The sequence below is a fragment of the Littorina saxatilis genome, unplaced genomic scaffold (assembly GCF_037325665.1).
Source record: "Littorina saxatilis isolate snail1 unplaced genomic scaffold, US_GU_Lsax_2.0 SUPER_4_unloc_1, whole genome shotgun sequence".
Classification (NCBI taxonomy): Eukaryota; Metazoa; Mollusca; class Gastropoda; order Littorinimorpha; family Littorinidae; genus Littorina; species Littorina saxatilis.
This window is the reverse complement of record NW_027125696.1, coordinates 28,151-52,500: the sequence shown is the minus strand read 5'-3', so window position 1 is coordinate 52,500 and position 24,350 is coordinate 28,151. Positions and strand designations below refer to the sequence as shown.

Here is a 24,350-nt window from a genome sequence, read left to right as displayed (position 1 = left end):
TCGCATTATATTGCAAACTAAACTTCGCCAAAAAAATTATTGCGACAAATTTCGCAACTAATTTAAAGACGCAGTAAATTTTTGGCGAAGTTTATATCGAACTGCGCGTCAGAAAAGATATCGGTCACCTGACCGGCCTCCACCCTGACTGACCGGTCATCTATAAGTTGAATACATGAGTGACCGATGGCTGATCGATGTCCTAGATTTAATATGAGGATGCGTACGTGTTATTGTTTGTAGTGTAGTGAGGGGTGAAACAAATATACCGTGGGTGACGGATGATAGGCAGGAGAGTTGCCCGACGTTGGGTGTGTGGGTGTGCAGGGGGGAGAATAGAGAGAGGGGGGGGGGGAGGGGGGCTAAATGGTCAAGAATGAGGAAGGCCGGTGTAACACGAGAAAATTACTCCCACGAGATTTTTACTCCGGAGTAAACATTTCGTACAAAAAAGTTACTCCCTTTACGAAAAAAAGCACTCCCCCCATTACACGAGAAAAACTACTGGGCATCTTCAACCTCAGCTGGAGACAGGGACAGGTACCTCAGTGCTGGAAGGAAGCCAGGATGATCCCAGTTTTAAAGAAAGGGAAAAACAAGACCAAAACCCTGAGCTACCGACCCATCAGCCTGACAAGCTGCGTATGCAAAACCATGGAGCGCATTGTCAACCAGCGCCTGCAGCTGTACCTGGAATCGGAAAGCATCATCGTCCCAGAACAAGCCGGCTTCCGACAGCACAGAAGTACGGAGGACCAGACAACACACCTTAGCCAGGTCATAGAGGATGCCTACCAGGCCCAGAAAGTCACCCTGGCCACCTTCATTGACCTGCAGAAGGCCTTCGACAAGGTCTGGAAAGATGGACTCCTTGTGAAGCTCCTACGTTCCGGCGTCAAAGGCAACATGTACCAGTGGACCAAGTCGTACCTGCACAACCGAAAGGCCAGAGTGCTGGTGGACGGTCACTGTGGCCGAAAGGTGCTAAGGAGTTCCACAGGGAGGAGTACTCTCCCCCACGCTATTCATACTCTTCATTAACGACCTGGTACCAGAGTTGCCCAAAGGAGTCCAAGCGGCACTGTATGCTGATGACCTTGTTCTCTGGTGCTCGGAGGAGTATGCAACCACAGCAACCTACAGGATGCAACTTGCCCTAGAAAAGGTTGCAGCGTGGGCGGAAGACTGGTGTGTGACCATCAACAGGGAGAAGACCACTGCCACTCTCTTCACACTCTCTGCCAAAGCGACACCTGGCAAACTGACCTTGGGGGACACACCCCTGAAATTTGAAGACCAGCAAACATACCTGGGGGTCACCTATGACAAGCGCATGACCTGGAAACAACACATCATGAATGCAGAGGGAAAGGCCAGGAGAAAACTAAACATCATGCGGAAGCTGGCAGGATCACACTGGGGTGCAAACGAGAAGATCCTGAAAACAGTCTACCAGGGGACTGTACGACCGCACCTCGAGTACGGATCAAGCTCTTGGGCAACAGCAGCCAAGACACACCAGCAGGCCCTAGACCAAGCGCTGAGAATCATCACGGGCGCAATGAAATCAACACCCATACAGAAGATGGAACAGGTGACTGGCATTCCTCCACTGAGCAAAAGGCGAGACTGCAAAACAATGGTACAAGCCACCAAGTACCAGTGCACTCATGACCATCCAATGAGTGACAGACTCAAGAAGATGTCCTTAGGCAGGCTGAAAAGATCAAGCTTCGCTCTGGAGGCAAGGGCTTTGCAAAAGAAACATCAGACAGAGATGCCAGAGCTAGTGGAGCCACCATCTTTCTCCCTTGACGCCCCACCCTGGGAAGACAGACAAGGAAACCTGGACATACAGACCAGTGTCCCCTACCTCACAACAAAGGACGAGCAGAGCAATGCGACGAAAAAAGCCCTGACTCTTGCCATGCTTGAAGAAAGGTACCCCCAAGAAGCATGGATACGGGTGTATACTGATGGGTCAGCCACAGAGGCCGTCAAAAATGGAGGAGCGGGGGTGTATGTCCAGTACCCCAGTGGAGAGAGGCAAGCAGAGGCTATACCAACAGGCCTCCACTGTACAAACTACAGAGCTGAGGTACAAGCACTGATCCATGCTGCATACACCATCAACGACAGAGTCAACCATGACAACCAGGTGGTCTTCCTGACTGACGCTCTGTCAGTACTACAAGCAATGACCAGTAGCAAACTGCCTCAGCTGGAACACGCTCTACACAACATCAAGAGCCTGAGGACAGTACTGCAATGGATCCCCTCCCACTGTGGTGTACAAGGAAATGAAGAGGCGGACAGGATGGCAAAGCTGGGTGCAGAAGATGAGCAAGAGAACAACCCTGTGAGCCTGACAGAGATGAAGACCATCATTAAGTCTCTGCACAGGACGCCCCAGCCACAGGACAGCTACCACCTGCTATCCAGACCACAGCAGGTGGTCATCTTCCGCCTGAGAACGGGACACAACAGACTTAACCAGCATCTCCACGGGAAGCTGCATGTTGTGCCCTCCCCCATGTGTTCTTGTGGAGAAGCAGAGCAGGACACGGCCCACATCCTACGAGACTGTAGGAACCACCAGGTGCTGAGAGAGGAAATCTGGCCATTGCCGGAGTCCCTGCACAACAAGCTGTACGGGCCAGTGGCTGCGCTGCAGAGGACCACTAATTATATCTCAAGATCTGGACTCCAAGTGTGATCGGCGATCGAAAAGAAGAAGAAAGAAGAAGATTACACGAGAAAATTACTCCCCAAGACAGGTGAGTTCCGAGTAAACATTTCGTACAAAAATGTTACTGCCCTGACGAATAAATAACGTATGAATTACTTCACCCCAACACAAGCAATTTAACTTCCCATGCCAGGTGTACGGAATTTGTACTCCCTTGTCCCATGTTAGTCTTGGTGGTGGAAGGGGTGGAAGGGGTGGAAGGAGGGTAGCGCGACATTCGTGTGCGCGAGATCACTTATTGGCATTATCCCTTCACCCGCATCCCATTTTTGCGTAGTAAAAAAAAATGGGGAGTAAAAATTTCGTGGAGGGAGTAATCTTTTTGTGCCTTGGGGAGTTCTTTTCTCGTACGAAAAGTGTACTCGGAGTAAGAATTTCGTACGAAATATTTACTCCGGAGTAAATTTTTCGTGGAGTAAAAATGTCGTGTTACACCGGATGCACGCATTTTTCTTTGCGAGCGGCAGGGGCGGACCTAGGGGGGGGGGGGGGGGGGGGGGTTTCCTGGGTGCCCGGACCCCCCCCCCCCCCCCCCATCCGTTTTTTTTAAATTTTTTAATTTTTAAAAAAATAAAGGGCTTGTGCTTTCCTTCCTTCCAAATGCAACATGCTTGAAACTGACGAGAAACTCAAAGGAGAGGCCGCCGATTGACCTAAAAAAATAAAATTCCTTCAGCATCTGGGGGGCATCGCCTCGACCCCTGCTCCAAATTGGAACCCCCCCCCTTATCCACAACTAGGTCCGCCCCTGGAGCGGTCCCGGTGTCACACAAAATACTGAGCAGAAAGTGATGTCGACAGCGATATTTCGACACCTTCAACTGTTACAGATTTAATCAATAGCATGACCTTCGCTCAACCTGTCAACGGCGTATAGTAGGTTTGCGTCGCTGCATGGCCTCAATGCTGCTCACTCCAATAGACATAAATGTCACCGATGTGTGAGTGTGCGTGTGTGTGTGTGTATGTGTGTGTGTGCGTATGTGTGTGTGTGTGTATGTGTGATAGTGTATGTGGTGTGTGTGTATGTGCGTGAGTGCGTCTGCAAGCATGTGGTGTGCGTGAGTGCGTCTGCAAGCATGTGTGTGAGTTTCAGGCATAATGAATGTTTCAGTAACTTGGGTCAAAAAACAGACAGACATACCTGAAAGACACACACACAAACACACACACAATAGAAAACAAACACACACACACCCCTCACACACACACACACACACACACACACACACACAAAGGCGTAACTGCTTGGGGTATTCAAAGCCGTCAACGATGCCGAGGTTCAACACACACACACTAATACACACAAACACACATGCACGCATGCCCGCACACACACACACATACACACACACTAACACACTCCCCCAAACAGAAGCCTGTTGCAACACAAAGGCTAAGCGCACAATAGGGAACAGATGCAACTGCCTCCAAAAACAGATAAACAAGTTAGAGAGAAAACGCAAGGTTGCATCGCGCCAGCGCCACACGTTGCATAAAGAGCGGCCTTGAAAAGACTTTTAATGTCGACACAGACCGAAATAGCTGACTGCTGGCCTTGTTGTGTTCTTCACCTTTCATTTGCGCTGGCTTCAAAAACGATTTGTTTCGCTGTGCTGCAGGAAACTTAATTTCGTACTTCACATTTTTGAAGGTTTTTTGTTTTGTTTAAATTAATCAAAATCTTCTTCTTCTTCGTTCATGGGTTTAGTGTGTGTGTGTGTTAGTGTGTGTGTTAGTGTTAGTGTTAGTGTGTGTGTGTGTGTGTGTGTGTGTGTGTGTGTGTGGACGTGCGTGCGTGTGTGTGTGTTAGTGTTTGTGTGTATTAGTGTGCTTTTAGCACGAGTGGATTTGTACGTGTATGACCCTTTTTACCCCGTCATTCAGGCAGCATACGCCGATTTCGAGGGAGGCATGCTGGGTATTTTCGTGTTTCTATAACCCACCGAACTCTGACATGGATCACAGGATCTTTGCCGTGCGCACTTGGTCTTGTGCTTGCGTGTACACACGAAGGGGGTTAAGTCACTAGCAAGTCTGCACATAAGTTGACCTGGGAGATCGGAATCTATCCTGGCAACTACCACTTGAAAACGACCACCTTACCAATTACGACCACCCAAGAGAAACCCTTCAGAGGTTCTGTCTGATATTCTTTACCTGTCCATAACGACCACCTGCCTAGTAAAAGGACCCTTTTTTGTTTGTCTCCTTGGTGGTCGTTATAGACAGGTTCGACTGTAAATTCCTTCCCATGTAAACCATGCTGTCAGCCACAACAGGACGGCCAAGGGTTTTGCACGGGTTTGTTTATTTGTTTATTTGTTGCTTAACGTCCAGCTGACTACGCAGAGCCATATCAGGACGAGGAAGGGGGGGATGAAGGGGGCCACTTGTCAAGCGATTCCTGTTTATAAATGCACTAACCCATTACTTGTGTCCCAGCAGGCTTTAGTAAAACTAAATTAATACCTACTGGAAGATTACCAGTTTCCAGTATGTTAAAATAGGCTTAACCTATCTACTGCTGGACTTACATCAGAACACTAACAGATTAAACTATACATGAATCGCGAGACAAGCGGCAAGAGAAGAGATTTTTGGAAAAAATACAGGTGAATGAGCAAGAAGGCAGAAAAAAGAAAAGAATTCATGAAGAAAAAGAGAGCATGACAGGAAAGAGGAACCAAAAATCTACCTAACAGCAAACTAGAAAGCTCCTGCGGTTCCAAAAACAGGAGGGGCTTTTAATTTCATAACCGCAGTGCCCCACTGCGGGAGTTTTGCACGGGAAAAGACACATACATGTACCCAAAATATACACTGCCTGCATGGCCAAATTATACACACAGCATGCGTTAATGATTCGTTGCAGAGTGGGAATTGTTGACTGAATTTGCACTAATGTCAATAGGCAGAACCAATTCAACACACAGAAATCCCGTCCTGTTGCTGATTGTGTGTATGTTTGCAAATGGAAGGATTGCCCTCAGCGCACGCGAAAGCCTGGCTGCACGGGTCTGTGATAAGTTAAAGTCACACTGTCTGCTTGTGTAAACCACAATGTTTAACGCTCGTAAAAACAGTTCGTTTCACCATGACAGTGAGTAATTCAGATCTGGACAGGCTTTTACCTGGGATAAGACCATCCCTCCACTTGGTCACATACCAAAATTCAACACCCTGCCTGGAGATATCTATGACGGTTTAAGTCACACTCCTTCTCGTGAAAACAGTGCGGTTCACCATCTTAGGTCTCGTCTGGCCAGGCTTTTAAATGGGATAAGACCATCCCTCCACTTGGTCACATACCAAAATTCAACACCCTGCCTGGAGAGATCTATGACGGTTAAAGTCACGCTCCTTCTCTTGAAGGAGTTTGGTTCACCGTTTTAGATCTAGCCAGGCTTTTACCTGGGACAAGACCATTCCCCCCACTTGGACACACACCAAAAATGACCAGCCTGAGTGCTCGTAAAAGCCACTAATGTCTTTTTCAAGAACTGAATCCATCCACGCACACAAATCCAACTCATCTTAGCAAGCACTTTCTTTCTTTCTTTCTTTATTTGGTGTTTAACGTCGTTTTCAACCACGAAGGTTATATCGCGACGAATCTTAGCAAGCACGCGGGGTGTTAGTTTTTGGTATGTGACCAAGTGGAAGGATGGTCTTATCCCATTTAAAAGCCTGGCCAGACCTAAGATGGTGAACCGCACTGTTTTCACGAGAAGGAGTGTGACTTAAACCGTCATAGATCTCTCCAGGCAGGGTGTTGAATTTTAGTACGTGACCAAGTGGAGGGATGGTCTTATCCCAGGTAAAACCTGTCCAGATCTGAATTACTCACTGTCATGGTGAAACGAACTGTTTTTACGAGGAGTTAGCGTCAAACATTGTGGTTTACACAAGCAGACAAAACATGGCCGCGCACAGAGATCGGCATTTTATGGTCCGCTGAGCCTCTTTGTAAGTGAACGACTGCTTTTCATGCACAAACAAGTGTTGACCTTAACGGGGTCAAGAAACCGCCCTTGGTAATATGGGGGTGGGACACGGAGACAGACAGACAGAGGGAGGGAGATTTTTTTTGTTAAATGAATAAATTATAGATTTTTTTTTAAGTAAATAAATAAATTTTAGAAAGAATTAATTTTTTAAAAAATGAATAAATCAATAAATAATTTTTAAAAAATTGACCGAGCTCTTTACACGTGGTGACATGGTAGACAAACAAACACCTGAAACCCGGACAAACAGGCAGAGCAAATCCAGTAAGCACCCTTTACAGGGCGGCTTAATAATCCAACGCATGTTCGCATGCTGTCAGTGATGGAACGAGACCCGAAGGAAAGTAACTCATTACCGCCTCTTTCCAAAGTAAATGACGTACACACTGTTGCGTCACTTAACCGTCACAGTACCAATGATATTACTCATGAACGGCCCATACTTTATAAAGAAATATTTAACATAAAAAGTATCCTTCTACACAACCCACGCCATCCAAATAGAAATAAACAAAGTAAAATGCCTTCTTTAATTCAAAAATCGGTCGTTATGAAGGATCTATGGTGTTTGAGATTTACATGAAGTCTCGATCAAAAATCCATGTCCCACCCCATATTACCAAGGGCGGGCTTCTTGTACCCGTTAAGGTCAACACTTGTTTTTGTCCGGAGTTCTAATCCAACGCATGCTGTCAGTGATAGAACGAGACTCAAAGGGAAGTAACTTAACTCGGAGTTCTGGGTGCGGGAATTCCCGTAAACGTATAAGTCTGTCAGTGGGTTTCGTCCCCTGGCTCGGTTTGTAAAAGCGTTACAAGCTAATATCTTCCGTTTGACTACTGTTAGGAATGTAATTTTTTGCATACACTCGTCCTATTCCTAACAATTTCACGACATTTGAGCTTAATTGACCGAGAGATACAAGTCTTACCCGACAAACACCGACCGACCGCCCGCCCGCCCGCCCGCCTCAAACAAACAAACAGACAGAGCAAATCCAGTAAGCCCCATAATACTAATGGCGGCTTAAATACACTTGGGTACGACTTCATCATTCTGAAGCTTTCAATGAAACATAATATGTGTGTTGACTTGCCACGCTTCTTAAATCTCAAGACCTGCTTTGTTGGAACATGGCCCGAAAGGGAGGTGTGTGTGTGGGTGGGGGGGGGCTGTGTGTGTGTGGTTGGAACGGAGTCGGGGGGGGGGGGGGGGTTGAGTTGGGGTTGAAATGTGTGTATGTACGCGTATCTGCCTTGTTTGCCTGTGTCAGACCCTTTGTACTTATCACAGTGCTTGTACATATATATATATGCATTTGTGCGCGTACCGAATCTGTTTCTTCCAGTCTGTCCTTTTCTCTATGTATCTCCAAGCTCAAATGTGATTTGATTCGCTGGTCGGTAATCTGCGTTTCTGTATCTATGTTTGAATGCGTCTTTACGTGATTGTAAAACAAGTAATGTCACAGAGTCAGTTTAACAAACACGCCAGTGCTTTATTAAGTTAATCAATCAGGTTTTCTTCCTAAACATTCATGTCATACTGCCCTTACCCGGCTCTTTGATACCTGGCTAAAAGCAATAAACAATCGTGATATGGTTGGAGCGGTATTCCTTGATCTCAGGAAAGCATTTGACTTAGTTGATCACGCTATTTTGTTAGACAAATTATTTATTTACCTGCAAAATAGCTCATCTGTGTCCTTTTTTACATCATATCTGTCAGATAGAAAACAAGCAGTCTACCTAAACGGTTCATATTCATCACAAGGCACTGTAAAATGTGGAGTTCCACAAGGTTCTATCCTTGGTTCCTTGCGGTTTGGACTATACATTAATGATTTACCATTACACCTCAAACAAGAAAATGCTGTACTTGATCTTTTTGCGGATGACTCAACACTTCACAGCAGTAATACAGATATAAATCTCATAAGAAAAGTACTCCAAGAAAGTATAGCAAATATTAATGATTGGTGTAATTGTAACAGAATGGCACTGCATCCTAAGAAAACAACAAGAAGGGCAAAGCCCATACGACTCACATGCTTGACCTTGACCTTTACATGACCTTGACCTTCAGGGTCAAGGTCAAATAACTAAACCTAGCAATGACATCATACACTAAGAACTGCTTTACACATTTTTCCTTCCAAAATACATGTGACCTTGACCCAAGGTCAAGGTCATCCAAGGTCATGCAACACAAAGCTGTTAATTCAAGACATAGGAAGTACAATGGTGCTTATTGGCTCTTTCTACCATGAGATATGGTCACTTTTAGTGGTTCACTACCTTATTTTGGTCACATTTCATAAGGGTCAAAGTGACCTTGACCTTGATCATATGTGACCAAATGTGTCTCATGATGAAAGCATAACATGTGCCCCACATAATTTTTAAGTTTGAAACAGTCATCTTCCATAGTTCAGGGTCAAGGTCACTTCAAAATATGTATACAATCCAACTTTGAAGAGCTCCTGTGACCTTGACCTTGAAGCAAGGTAAACCAAACTGGTATCAAAAGATGGGGCTTACTTTGCCCTATATATCATATATAGGTGAGGTATTCAATCTCAAAAACTTCAGAGAAAATGGGAAAAATAGCTGTTTTTTAGACAACATTTATGGCCCCTGCGACCTTGACCTTGAAGCAAGGTCAAGATGCTATGTATGTTTTTTGGGGCCTTGTCATCATACACCATCTTGCCAAATTTGGTACTGATAGACTGAATAGTGTCCAAGAAATATCCAACGTTAAAGTTTTCCGGACGGCCGGACGGCCGGCCGGCCGGCCGGACGGACGGACGGACGACTCGGGTGAGTACATAGACTCACTTTTGCTTCGCATGTGAGTCAAAAAGCATGTTAATAACCACAAGACAAAAACACCAGCGACAGCCTCTGAGCCTTGATCTTATGCATGGTACAGTTAGCATTGCTCAAGTCCATCAACACCGTGTGCTTGGAGTTGTAATTGATGATGAACTTAACTGGCGCTCTCACATTGATCCAGTTTATAAACGAGTTTCTAGGAACCTTTTCTTACTTAACAAGCGCTGGTGCGTTGTTTCTGTGGAGCTGTGGATGCCCTCAAAAAAAATTTCATCGCACACTGTCTCTCTCACTTTTGCTATGCATCTACTGTCTGGTGCAATGCCAGTGATGTTCATATAAAGAAAATAAACACACTTCACAAGAGAGGTGTAAAGTTATTAAACAGAGATCCCAATATGACTACTCAAGAAAAATACACTCAACTGAACATTCTTCCGCTACAACAGCAGTTTTTTTTAAATGCTAGTGTTTTCATGTTCAAAATGTACAACCATGAAACACCTTCATACATCCAAGACCTGTTTGGGCGTCCTCCTGGTAGAGCGAGGCTTTTGAATTATACGCTACCGCTTCCACGCATTGATTTGTATAAATCTAGTTTATCCTACTGGGGATCGCTTGTGTGGAATTTACTTCCAATGTACTGTAAAACATGTCAAAACCCCTTTCGTCTTTTAAAAAAAATGTTCGAAAATATCTTTGTCAAAAATAATTCTCTCCCTACACTTTAAAATCATAACTGTTACTGCATCACATCTTAATCATCATTCTATTAATCCATGAACCACGTTATTACAGCAAGTGTTTTTGTTAGTTTTAACCTGATTACAAATTCTTAGTTAATTAGTTATTCGCTTGGCTGTTTAAAACATGTTATATAAATATATAATTGTAATGTATAATGTCATGTATGTCTAAAAGGGACAGGTTGGAAGATTAGGCATCGCCTAAAACCTTTATCCCTTTGTATTAAAGTTTTGAATCTGAATCTCTCTCTCTCTCTCTCTCTCTCTCTCTCTCTCTCTCTCTCTCTTTCTTTCTTTCTTTCTTTCTTTCTCTCTCTCTCTCTCTCGATCTCTCTCCCCTATCTCTCTCTTTCTCTCTCTCCCCCCTCTCTCTCTCTCTCCCCTCTCTCTCTCTCTCTCTCTCCCCCTCTCTCTCCCTCTCTCTCTCTCCCTCTCTCTCTCTCTCTCTCTCTCTCTCTCTCTCTCTCTCTCTCTCTCTCTCTCTCTCTCTCTCTCTCTTGCCGTGTGCATCATTTTGCCAGCAACTGTATTGTATTTCCCTAAGGATGCCTCGCGTATAACGTGCATCAACATGCCGGTCAATCAGCAGAGGCAAGACAGACACAACAGGATATTGCGGAAAGTTGGAGGCAGTACACTGAATTAATTTTATACAGATTCATTACTGGGATTGCCCAGATCGCCGTTACGGCACAGCACCACTGGGTATCTAAATAATTCATTATCTAGCACACAGAAATGCTATTTCTAGTTAAATAACGCACTATGTAAATCACAGCCAAAAAATCCCACTTCATATCTTTACAAAAGGATTACCATACTGGGGGGGGGGGGGGGGGGGTACACAAGTTCACAATTTTACCAACAAGTTTACCGTGTTATCGGTCAACCGATGGGGCTCAGCGCAACTTCCGTTAGAATAATTATTAGTCTCGGTCAACCAAGACCCATAGTCCCCCGCTTGGGTCGAGTGTAAAATAATTGTCATGAAGTCGGTCTTTGTAACTTTCATTTTTTACGTCCAGTTCATACACCAATCGCGTTTTGAGAAATATAATTGACTTGCCTTGCAAAAAATGTATGGTCAAACTCGACTACAATCTTTTCCATTATTTGATGAATAAAAACTGGATGCTTCCAAAGATGATTGGAGTACATGGTCGTAAACACGGGAAAGAAGCCATCTTGAACAGAAACCAACACAATGCCCATGATCTACAATGAAAAATGGTGGAGAAAAGACCCTTCTTCGCGCAATTAAATGTAATAAATGCAATGTACTAGCTAACTTGCCCATTATGGCATGAATCGAAATGACATCCGCAGTCTCATGGAAAACTACCTAAATACAGGAACTCCCCCCCCCCCCCCCCCTCTCTCTCCTTCCTATTTCAATCCAAAACCACTTGATGATTCAGCATGCAAAACTGACAGGATAACAACACTCAAAGCACTCCAGATAAGACAATAGAAACATAGACTGTGCAGCTTTTTTGTTAAACATAATGGCAACACTGTCTGACGCAGTTTGCTGGATGCTAGAATGAGAAATTAAGCTTCTCAGGCTGCTGCCAAACGAATTCAAAACGCAGCTGGTTCTAGATATTCTGTGTTCAATCATTGTCTGTTTGCGAAAGGGGAAGCTGACAACCTAACATGGTGGATTATTTTTTTCTTCTCAAGAGTTCATACTGTAGGCCTACATGACTTTTTTGTTTGTTCACTGATTCGTTGATATTTTGTAAGGCGCTTAGAACTATGGTAGGGTATGCGCCAAATAAGTACCCTTATCCTTAATATCATTATTATTACAATATGCAACTTCTGTCTACACCAAGTTGGAGCTCTTTTCATTTTCGAGCTGTGCATTGTTATATTATGGGAAAAAAACACGTTTGAACGCAAATTCGCAAAGAAAGTTTGATAATTTGCTCCGGAACTGCAACATCCATTTGCCAAAACAAAACATTCTGGCTCAATATGCGGGAACAGGCTGGTAGTGTCTTATCATTTAAATGGGTTTGGAAGCACTGCTCATAATTTACACTCCGGCACTGTTCTTTTTTTTGTCACACCATAAACCGTTATTTGTTTTGGGCGACGCAGCATTTTTTTAAAAATTAAAAAAATTCGCAACCCGGACATTTCGACCTTTACAACTATTTTGGTCCAGGTCCAATTGACCTATTGTCCTCTTATGGGAACAACACTAGCTGTACTGCGGGTAAAACATTTTTAATGGAGGAGGAGGAGGGGGGGTTGATGTTAAAAACAAAGAAAGACTAACCTATTGTCCCCTTAGTCAGTGAGCAACAATGTGTAGGCGGGTGTTCCAAGGGGAGGCGGGGCAAAGACGTTACCAAAAAAAGACAATTCAGAGAGGGTATTTTTTTTTACAAATCCGTGCGTTTGTCATTTGCAGCTGTCCCTGCATACATGCAGTAGATATAGAGAATACTACATGGCTTGCTGTGTCGTACCAGATTTACACGAGTTTTTACATTTAGTCAAGTTTTGACTAAATGTTTTAACATAGAGGGGGGAATCGAGACGAGGGTCGTGGTGTATGTGTGTCTGTCTGTCTGTCTGTCTGTCTGTCTGTGTGTCTGTCTGTGTGTGTGTGTGTGTGTGTATATGTCTGTCTGTCTGTCTGTGTGTGTGTGTGTGTAGAGCGATTCAGACTAAACTACTGGACCGATCTTTATGAAATTTGACATGAGAGTTACTGGGTATGATATCCTCAGACGTTTTTTTCATTTTTTTGATAAATGTCTTTGATGACGTCATATCCGGCTTTTCGTGAAAGTTGAGGCGGCACTGTCACGCTCTCATTTTTCAACCAAATTGGTTGAAATTTTGGTCAAGTAATCTCCGACGAAGCCCGGACTTCGGTATTGCATTTCAGCTTGGTGGCTTAAAAATTAATTAATGACTTTGGTCATTAAAAATCTGAAAATTGTAAAAAAAATATTTTTTTTATAAAACGATCCAAATTTACGTTCATCTTATTCTCCATCATTTTCTCATTCCAAAAACATATAAATATGTTATATTTGGATTAAAAACAAGCTCTGAAAATTAAAAATATAAAAATTATGATCAAAATTAAATTTTCGAAATCAATTTAAAAACACTTTCATCTTATTCCTTGTCGGTTCCTGATTCCAAAAACATATAGATATGATATGTTTGGATTAAAAACACGCTCAGAAAGTTAAAACGAGCGAGCGCATTTTTTTTCTATAATGACGTTTGTCTTGGTGACTTTGGCATCATAAGCAGTGGAAAAACAGGTCCCTGCCAGACTTGCTTGACATGACCTCATTTACATGATATACAAACGTGTGATTTGAACGATTATTATCTCACGAGTGTCTCTCTCACGTATGTAGGATATATATCGATCTGCACGTTCTCAATGCAGACTGAAGTACAGTGTTCTAGATGATCGAACGTGCAGCAAAGACCTGTACGCGTACGTGTAGATATTGCGTCACCTGTGACTCACTTTTTTTCTCCAATGTTCCAAATCATACGTTGTTTTGCTCCCACCAAGACTGCATGACCTGGCAAACGCGTGACGTAACAAGAAGAGCAAACGCTCGATCGAGTCACTTTCGCAGTTCTGAATATTATATGAGGCATCAGATGGACAGGAAGAAATTGCTATTCACAACACAATACAGATGTAAATAATTTGATGTAAAGAATAATCCTATAAAGTTTGAATCAAATCCGATGAATAGTTTCAGAGATATGATATTTCAATTTTTTTCCTTCAAGACATACCTGTGACCTTGAAAAAGGTCAAAGGTCACCAAAGCAGACGTCAAAGTGTAGAGGTCACTGGGAGTCACGTTCACATAAAATTTGAGCCCGGTCACTTTTATAGTTTCCGAGAAAAGCCCAACGTTAAGTTGTGTGTTGCCGAACAGAAAAGGCTAGTTATCTCCCTTGTTTTTCTGATAACGTTCGTAAAAGGCTACAGATGTAAATACTTTGATGTAAAGAATAATCCTACAAAGTTTCAATCACATCCGATGAACTTTGTCAAAGATATAAAAATGTCTAATTTTTCCTTTGACGCTGACCTGTGACCTTGAAAAAGGTCAAAGGTCAACGAAACCATCGTTAAAGTGTAGAGGTCATTGGAGGTCACGACTAAACAAAATATGAGCCGGATCGCTTTGATAGTTTCCGAGAAAAGTCCAACGTTAAGGTGGTGTCTACGGACGGACGGCCGGCCGGATGGCCGGCCGGACAGACTAACACTGACCGATTACATAGTCACTTTTTCTCAAGTGACTCAAAAACTAGATTTGATGACGTTACCCGTACACGTGCTGAAAAGTGCCACATCTAAATCTTGCTAATGAATCATAGGCGCAGACAACATCTGAACTCGGAAAAAATACACATATATATATATTGCATTACACCTTGTGACGCTTTCACAAAAAGCGTGTAATTTCGTTTTTTAATTATTTTTTGTTTGTTTTGAAAAATGCATCTGCAACTGCCACTTGCTCACACTTTTAGACCGAAGATAACTTTACAATCATCACTGGGCTCTACGTCTCACAAGAAGAAAATAAAGAGGACATATAAACTAACGCAGTTGAAAATTAAAGCAACAGAAAGAAACATATATATACATATAGATAATTGTGCATTCTTTTTCAACGCTTCCTGCAGTCAAAACCAAATATATTTCCTCTGTTTGCCTCACTGTTTTAATGAACGTTACTAACCCCACCCCCAGCCTAAAACCAGGACAAGAGTTATTTCCTGATATTTTTTTTTTAATTTCAGAGAGAAAAAAAACCACCATACCAACACAACTTAGAATTCAAGCAATGGAAAGGAACATAATATATCGCATTTCTTTTCGACCCATTGTGTAATCAGCATGATAATGAAATATATCGTCCTTTCGGTGTATAGCCAGGTATGTGCCTTATCTGAGCTATGTACCCTTAAAGCCGGCGTTACGGCCCCTATCATCAGCTGCAAGCTTTTAAAATTAATCGGCCGACACGCTTGTCAGTGTCAGCCTTCAAGTGATAACCGCAAAAACTGAAGAACTAGATCAGGGTCACATCACTGTCATAGAACAGCAACCAAATTACAAGATCGCATACATGTGCTTTTGGACTAGATTTAGCGGATTACGGGCTAGACTTTCTCTTACTTCTTCTTCTTCTTTGTTCATGGGCTGAAACTCCCACGTACACTCCTGTTTTTGCACCAGTGGGTTTTTAAGCGTATGACCGTTTTTACCCCACCATTTAGTAAGCCATACGCTGCATTCAGGAGAAGTATGCTGGGTATTTTGATGTTTCTATAACCCAAGGAACTCTGACAAACCAAATTACAAGATCGCATGATTGTACCTTATGGACTAGATTTAGCTTACGGGCTGGACCGACAGAGAAAAGGGAAAAATACGCATTTACCCAAAGATTATATTTATCTCAGGTGTTTGGTTTAGTGCAACCTGGAAATACGCGGTGCCGTTTTGGTCGGAGGAACTTATAAATTCCTTTTCGATACAATTTTCTTTCGTTGGTTTAAACATAAGTTTATTTTAACAAATTTTCGATACATTTTTCTTTCGTTCGTTCTTTATTCCTTCGATTTTTTTTGATAATTATGTTTTCTTTCCACATTCCTAGCAAAGCTGATCTTAAAACGGACAGGAGTCTTAAAATGTATATACATTTAGAGAGGTTGTGAACAAACAAATAAAAAAAAAGGTCTAAGAACGTAAGGTCTCAAATAAAGTTGTGGAGTCTTCCGCCTGCAATCCGAGGAAACAGGAGGGAGGGAGTCTTGGATCGCAATGGAGGTCAATTTACGGCGATTGTGAGGTACACAAATTTGGGAAAGCAAAGTTTTAAACTAAGTGGAGTCTTGAATTGCGATGTAAACAAAACAACAAGTCGCGTAAGGCGAAATTACTACATTTAGTCAAGCTGTGGAACTCACAGAATGAAACTGAACGCACTGCATTTGTTCACAATGACCGTAGTCCGCCGCTAGTGCAAAAGGCAGTGAAAGTGACGAGTCTGTTCAGCGCGGTAGCGGTTGCGCTGTGCTGCATAGCACACTTTACTGTACATCTCTTCGTTTTAACTTTCTGAGCGTGTTTTTAATCGAAACATATCATATCTATATGTTTTTGGAATCAAGAACCGACAAGGAATAACTTCAATAAGATGAAATAGTTTTTAAAACGATTTCGGAATTTTAATTTTGATCATAATTTTTATATTTTTAATTTTCAGAGCTTGTTTTTAATCCGAATATAACATATTTATATGTTTTTGGAATCAGAACATGATGAAGAATAAAATAAAAGTAATTTTGGATCATTTTATAAAAAAAATTATTTTAATTACAATTTTCAGATTTTTAATGACCAAAGTCATCAATTAAGCCTCCATGCTGAAATGCAATACCGAAGTCCGGCCTTCGTCGAAGATTGCTTGGCCAAAATTTCAATCAATTTGATTGAAAAATGAAGGTGTGACAGTGCTGCCTCAACTTTTACAAAAAGCCGGATATGACGTCATCAAAGACATTTATCGACAAAATGAAAAAACGTCTGGGGATATCATACCCAGGAACTCTCATGTAAAATTTCATAAAGATCGGTCCAGTAGTTTAGTCTGAATCGCTCTACACACACACGCACAGACACACACAGACACACACACACATACACCACGACCCTCGTCTCGATTCCCCCCTCTATGTTAAAACATTTAGTCAAAACTTGACTAAATGTAAAAACAACAAAAATGGGGGAGGGGGTGGGAGGAGGTTTCCGGCGCGCAGCTATTTAATTAATTTGAGGGTGTGCCGATTTTTTTCTCCTCAATTTGTATGTAATATTTTAATGGACAAAAACGTGCTGTTATTGTTATTGTTCTTTCAGTTCAAGGAACTAAAATTATTACCCATGACCCAGTTTTCAAGTGCACCAGGCTGCTGCTAACTACATAACTAGGTCGCCCATTCCGAATCAGTTGCAGCTGGTGCTAGTTGAAACTACGCACTTACATGTACGTACAATTAGGTCTGCTCTAATTTCTCAGTTAACTAGTAAACAAAATGCACAGCCACTAAATCATTATAATGAATTTTTTTTTTTACATTCAACTTTTGCATACAGTTTTCTGTGTCTGGGATTAATCACCATACGGCCATCTGACGTACAGATTGTACATTAGTTTACTCATTTCCTTTGTCCAAAAAAAAAATGCACGAAGTTCTACGAAAAGCTTGTTTGCTTGTAAACGTTATTGCTTGTTTGTTTGTTGAAGGCGGCTTTTAAAACATTCTTTGTGGGTCTCACTTTCACACAAAGACCACACAACTTCTATCCTGAACTAGTTTCAAGACCGTGTGGCCAAGGCATATATATGAAAGACCACTGTATTTCGGGACATTAAACTCAATTGTATTCAAACTTCATACAGCTTAATACATATAGCCGAGGAAACAACTTGCAACTCCAACGCACGGAAATCACGTCAAGACACAAAAGTTCCACACATTGTAATAAAACATTCTTTCTCTCCAATATCAGAAATTTCAAAAAGGCACTGACAAACTCAACATGGGTAACTTCAAAATGACTCTAAAGATTGAATACAATTTCATTGCGGTGCGAGGTCTTTTGACCTTGAATAGCAAAACCCTTGCATGCCGTAGTCAAAAGGCCGGCGTTCACGTGTGCATTAGTCACCTGGGAAGTATTTGTCACGAAAGAAAATACTAGAATAAATATTACATCATAGTGTTTTTCTAGACAGATCCTACCCATGAGTAAATATAATTTCCCAACCCCTGGCCCTCTGAAGGGTATATATATATATTCCAAAATACAAGAATAATGCAATCCAAACAAACCTGCAGAATAATTTAATGTGGCATCACGATGGAAACAAGAAGGGCAAAGCCCATACGACTCACATGCTTGACCTAAACCTAGCAATGACATCATACACTAAGAACTGCTTTACACATTTTTCCTACCAAAATACATGTGACCTTGACCCAAGGTCAAGGTCATCCAAGGTCATGCAACACAAAGCTGTTAATTCAAGACATAGGAAGTACAATGGTGCTTATTGGCTCTTTCTACCATGAGATATGGTCACTTTTAGTGGTTCACTACCTTATTTTGGTCACATTTCATAAGGGTCAAAGTGACCTTGACCTTGATCATATGTGACCAAATGTGTCTCATGATGAAAGCATAACATGTGCCCCACATAATTTTTAAGTTTGAAACAGTTATCTTCCATAGTTCAGGGTCAAGGTCACTTCAAAATATGTATACAATCCAACTTTGAAGAGCTCCTGTGACCTTGACCTTGAAGCAAGGTAAACCAAACTGGTATCAAAAGATGGGGCTTGCTTTGCCCTATATATCATATATAGGTGAGGTATTCAATCTCAAAAACTTCAGAGAAAATGTGAAAAATGTGAAAAATAGCTGTTTTTTAGACAACATTTATGGCCCCTGCGACCTTGACCTTGAAGCAAGGTCAAGATGCTATGTATGTTTTTTGGGGCCTTGTCATCATACACCATCTTGCCAAATTTGGTACTGATAGACTGAATAGTGTCCAAGAAATATCCAACGTTAAAGTTTTCCGGACGGACGGACGGACGGACGACTCGGGTGAGTACATAGACTCACTTTTGCTTCGCATGTGAGTCAAAAATGCTCTGCTTATTTAAAAATACAGACATGCAAATACTCTTCTCAAACAAAATAGAAAGTGACTCAAACTCAAACATTCACCATACGTTTGTAAGGTTACAGACTTTTTGTACCTAAGTTTGGGCTGATGCCATCTTTATGCCAATACTCCTCTCCGTTTAAATTAAAAGCGCAATCTAAAAGCTAGGAAGACTGGACTTGTGATCGTAAGGTCGCAGGGTCGAACCCGGGCCAGGACGGACACGGGTCAACTTTATGTGCAGACTCAGAGACGGTATCCATGTTCCACCCTCGGGTTACCACTGTGGCACGTAAAAGACCTCGGTCATTGTGCCATAAGTGCAGGTGGCTGATTACACCTAAACACGCCTAGTCGATTAAAAAAGTATTCATGCGATCACAAATGTGTTTCGTTTTGTTACCTAACAATGAATGAATAATATCTAATACAGCTGTCACAGTAGTTTATTGTATGGTTATAATAATGTGTTCTTCCATACAGTGTCACCTGTGATGAAAGGACACCCTTGGGGTCAATCAAAAGTGTCCCTCCATCGCAGGTGGCCTGTCATGAGAGGTATACAGTGGAACCCCCATTTCAAGACACCCCCCCCCCCCCCCCAATTTAAGACTTCCCCTTGCTTTCTCATAATCTCTGTAAATTTACCTCCATTTTCAGACTCCCCCATTTTAAGATCCCCCCCCCCCCCCCCCCCCTCCCAATTTAAGACTTCCCCTTGCTTTCTCATAATCTCTGTAAATTTACCTCCATTGTCAGACTCCCCCCATTGTCAGACTCCCCCCATTTTCAGACCTCATTTCCTCAGGTCTTAAAAGGGGGGTTCCTCCGTATTTTGGTCATAGACAAAGGGACAACAGAAGAAGGTGTCCTTTCTTGGGAGTTGTCCTTTCATTGCAGGGGGCTCACATACCCGGTACCACTGTATTGTCAGGATTGCCAACAGTTTCAGAGATCAGCACATTATCATTATGACTACAATTATTCACACCTTTGAAAACAATTTGTTTGTCTGGTGCAAAGAGCGCAGACAAATGACAAGACTCACAGTGCACTAATGATGTGTTATTTTAATTTTAAATTAGGATGCATGATCACATTGGTTTTGCTCGGTGTGATAAGGCAGACAGTTGTTATGCAAGACTAGTGAGGTTACAACTTTTTTTGTTTTACCACTTTTTTAGGACAATTTAACTACCAGTGAGCTTCTTGCCTGCTGTATATGATATGTACATGAAGAATTGACAATAATTTAACACAAAAGAATAGGTTAAGCTGAGTGACAAGCACTTTTTATGAGTGCTGAACATGTACGTTGGCATCAATGAGCGTGAAAACGAATTATTGCGTGTAAACCTGTCGCACACTCTGTAATAATGTGAGAAAAATTAACACTTGTGATCCACATGGGAAAGAAAAAAAACACCTTTCGACTGATCGACTCTGAGGCAACCGTGAAAGCCAATTTCTTCTTTAAAAAGCACCACAGTAAACTAAAGGTGTGTTTCTTTACACCCCCGGTATAGGGGTGTGTATAGGTTTCGGTCGATGTGTTTGTTTGTTTGTTTGTTTGTGTGTTTGTGTTCGCATATAGATCTCAAGAATGAACGGACCGATCGTCACCAAACTTGGTGAACAGGTTCTATACATTCCTGGGACGGTCCTTACAAAAATTGGGACCAGTCAAACACACGGTTAGGGAGTTATTGGTGGATTAAAATTATACAAGGACTTATAGAGGGACATCTTAATGGTCAAAGGGAAATAACCATTCTCACTCAGTCACTGCCACCAACTGAGAAGGTTATTTCCCTTTGACGGGGGTGTTTTTCCTACCTCGGAGGAATTTCTTGTTTTTTTTGTTTTTAATCTAAAGCTAACCAATGAGTGTACCTATTACATGTTGTTTCCAGTTCCAGGCAAACCATTTTTGTATTGTGTCTGTCCACGGCAACCATCATATTAATAGGTGTTGAAAGGAAGGATGGAGGCGGGGGAGGACGGGAATGTACTCGACAGGGAAATAAGTGTGCGACTCGGGCGCTTTCGCTTTCATTGCGTTTTCTGCACTCGTTTTCTTGGTTTTTGTGGGTTTTTTTTGACAAATGTAATAAAAAGTTATACTTATACTTATAGGATCCGCCCCTAAAAATAGGGTAGGTCGGGTTACCGTAACCACACCTATTTTTTTTTTGTTGGGCCTTACAGAGAGTCAATCTGAAGAGTTACACAGAACGTATTGCTGTACTATGCACTCAGAATCATTATTTCCATGATCAATTTTCAGCTGTCATTTTCATTGTTAGGTAACAAAACAAAACACATAATTTGTGATCGCATGAATACTTTTTTATTCGACTGTGGGTGTGTCTGTAAATGTATAATCATCTTGTGTTCCAATCCAGTAGGTGATGCTCTACATAATTCGTGATCACCCAGATACAGATAAGAATATTAATCATCACCAATCTTAGCCAAGCCATATGGGCTATTCAAAGTGTAATACAGTGGAACCCCTCCCCCCCCCCCCCCCCCCCCCACCTGATTTAAGACTTCCACACCTTTAAGACCCAGCATTTTGAGATTTTCAGATGCTCTGTAAATTAACAAAGCTCTGTCCATGTGGATCTGTGTGCATTTTATATATATTTTTCTGAGTCTATTTAGTTCACAAATGAGGCACTCAGAACTATTTTAGGATTTGCGCCATACACTCCAGGTATCCTCATTATTATTATTTTAGTCTGTTATCAGCTTTATGCACTTAGACAAAATAAAGATCTTGGTTGAAAATTATGCACACATTTTTAACATCATTCGAGCAATTTTAATAATCCTTTTCACTGTGCTACCCCACCTTTTTTATGTCGCTGGGGCTAATGGATGATAACTGAAGAAACATAAAGGACACACAAGCAATGTGTTACTCATGCACATGCCTGTGATATATATATTATATATCAGAGGAATATATTCACTGGATAGAGGGACTCCACGCGGTGGCCTATTACGGACAAGATGCCGGTGTAACACGAGAAAATTACTCCCACGAGATTTTTACTCCGGAGTAAACATTTCGTACGAAAAAGTTACTCCCTTTACGAAAAAAGCACTCCCCCATTGCACGAGAAAATGACTCCCCAAGACAGGTGAGTTCCGAGTAAACATTTCGTACAAAAATGTTACTCCCCTGACGAATAAATAACGAATAAATTACTTCACCCCAACAAGAGCAATTTAACTTCCCATGCCAGGTGTACGAAATTTATACTCCCTGTCCCCTGTTAGTCTTGGTGGTGGAAAGGGATGGAAGGAGGGTAGAGCGACATTCGACATTCGTGTGCGCGAGATCACTTATTGGCATTATCCCTTCGCCCGCATCCCATTTTTGCGTACGAGATTTTTACTGGAAGTAAAAAAAATAGGGAGTAAAATGTTGTGGAGGGAGTAATTTTTTCGTGCCTTGGGGAGTTCTTTTCTCGTACGAAAAGTGTACTCGGAGTAAGAATTTCGTACGAAATATTTACTCCGGAGTAAATTTTTCGCGGAGTAAACATTTTGTGTTACACCGGTCTCCTAAGCGGAAGGTTGAGAGTTCCAGGGCCTGTATGTAAACTATGCAAACTTGAATACCAGCTAAATACATGTAATATCATCAAATAAATAACAACAACATCCATGCATATAAATTATAATGTATTATTAGTATATTCGTCGGCAGACATTATCTCACGTCCTAAGGAGATGTTTATAATTGACTAATAGTAATAATATTCAAACTCGCAGAGTGGACTTTTTTGTGTGGAAAATCATAAAATAAGAACATGTATTTAATAGTCACACACACAAACAGTGCAGTCCTGAATATATTGCAGGTTGTCATGTTGCAACTCGACTGTGCACTGCTATAATATATGTGTAACCCTATTGTTGTGTTCACAAAAACATGTATGCATACAAACATTCATTCGCACATACTCCTTTGTGCAACCTCGTAATGGCACCATGTAACAGTAATTAAATTGAGATTAATGATCAAAAGTTGAATCAACACATACACACTGACACACATACACGTTCACATATATAATTAATACAAACACACAGAGCTCTTTGCTCACGCATACACACACACAAACATACACACCCACACAAACATACACACCCACACACACACACAGTATTCAATCATACTGATCCAAGATATGTCTAAATCAAAATCTCACCTTGACTTCGGTAAGGATGTCCTTGCACTTGTTGCGCACCTCATCAAGGGGACAGGTCAGAGACAGACGCAACAGGTCTGGCACCAGCTCCTGGATAAAAGCCCTCCGGTCCAAACCGTTTAGAATCCCGGCTCCTCCGCTGTTGGGGGGACTTCCGTACCCGTCCAACCAAGAATCCAATGCGGTTTGAATATTCTCCAGCGCTTCAGCACGCCCTTTGGCACTGCTCTGAGAAACGTACAAGAAACGTAACACGTCCACATTTTGGTCTTCTAACTTGTAAACATCCGCCATCCAAACGGCCTGGCTCAATTTTCTCGAAGACAAAATTCGCCCGTGGTAGAGCACAGTAGACAGAAGTGGGGAATTTTCTTAACGTCTCGAGTTACACTAAATATATCTGGTGTCGCGGCTGTTCGTTCGGTGGTTGAAGGTGGATCGTTAGTAGTAGGGGGTGATCGGCGAAGATATACTGTAACGCTTGGAAAACTCGGTGTCAGCGATGTTAATCGAGCGAACCGGTGAAGTGGTGTGTTGAGCGAAATGTGTACCGTGTCACCCAGAAATCAGCTGACTGGTCGGGGTCACGACGCACTCCACTACACGAAAAAACCTCAATACCTCACGTCAGCGCTTGGCCTCATTTACGACCAGTAAAAATTCCGCCGGTTCGCTGTCTAAACCGGGTCTCTGTCGATTCCTGTTGCCTCTGCTGTCGAGCTAAGTCTTCCTGCGGCGTCTGCGAGCCTAGAGCGGTTCGATCGCATTGAACTTCCACCTGTTATTCGCACTAAATTTCCTCGCAGATCGTACACTGATTCCAATGTCAGCAACAGAGGCTGCAAATGCGCATGTGTGAGGTTGGTGACCTTGACCCGCCGGGGATACACACCTCCTTTTCTGACCAATCAGGAGCTTGTGTTTTCTTTAGCATTTGCACACAGTGTCAAAGGCCGGTTTCATGGACGAATTCGATCGATGTTGTTATTTCCCTACCATCTGGCTTGTTTGTGTGTCAGTGTG

The 24,350-nt window shown here is 42.2% G+C and overlaps 1 protein-coding gene across 1 annotated transcript in view; it reads right to left on the bottom strand.

Annotated features, from left to right (window-relative positions):
- LOC138954128 (sestrin-1-like) overlaps positions 1 to 24,139 on the bottom strand; it is a 170,339-nt gene extending 146,200 nt beyond the window's left edge. Inside the window, exon 1 of the mRNA XM_070326030.1 lies at positions 23,328 to 24,139. Within this exon, the coding sequence (XP_070182131.1) occupies positions 23,328 to 23,621 (294 nt within the window). The 5' untranslated portion in view covers positions 23,622 to 24,139. The remainder of the gene's footprint in view (positions 1 to 23,327) is intronic.
- Between the last annotated feature and the right edge of the window lie 211 nt (positions 24,140 to 24,350).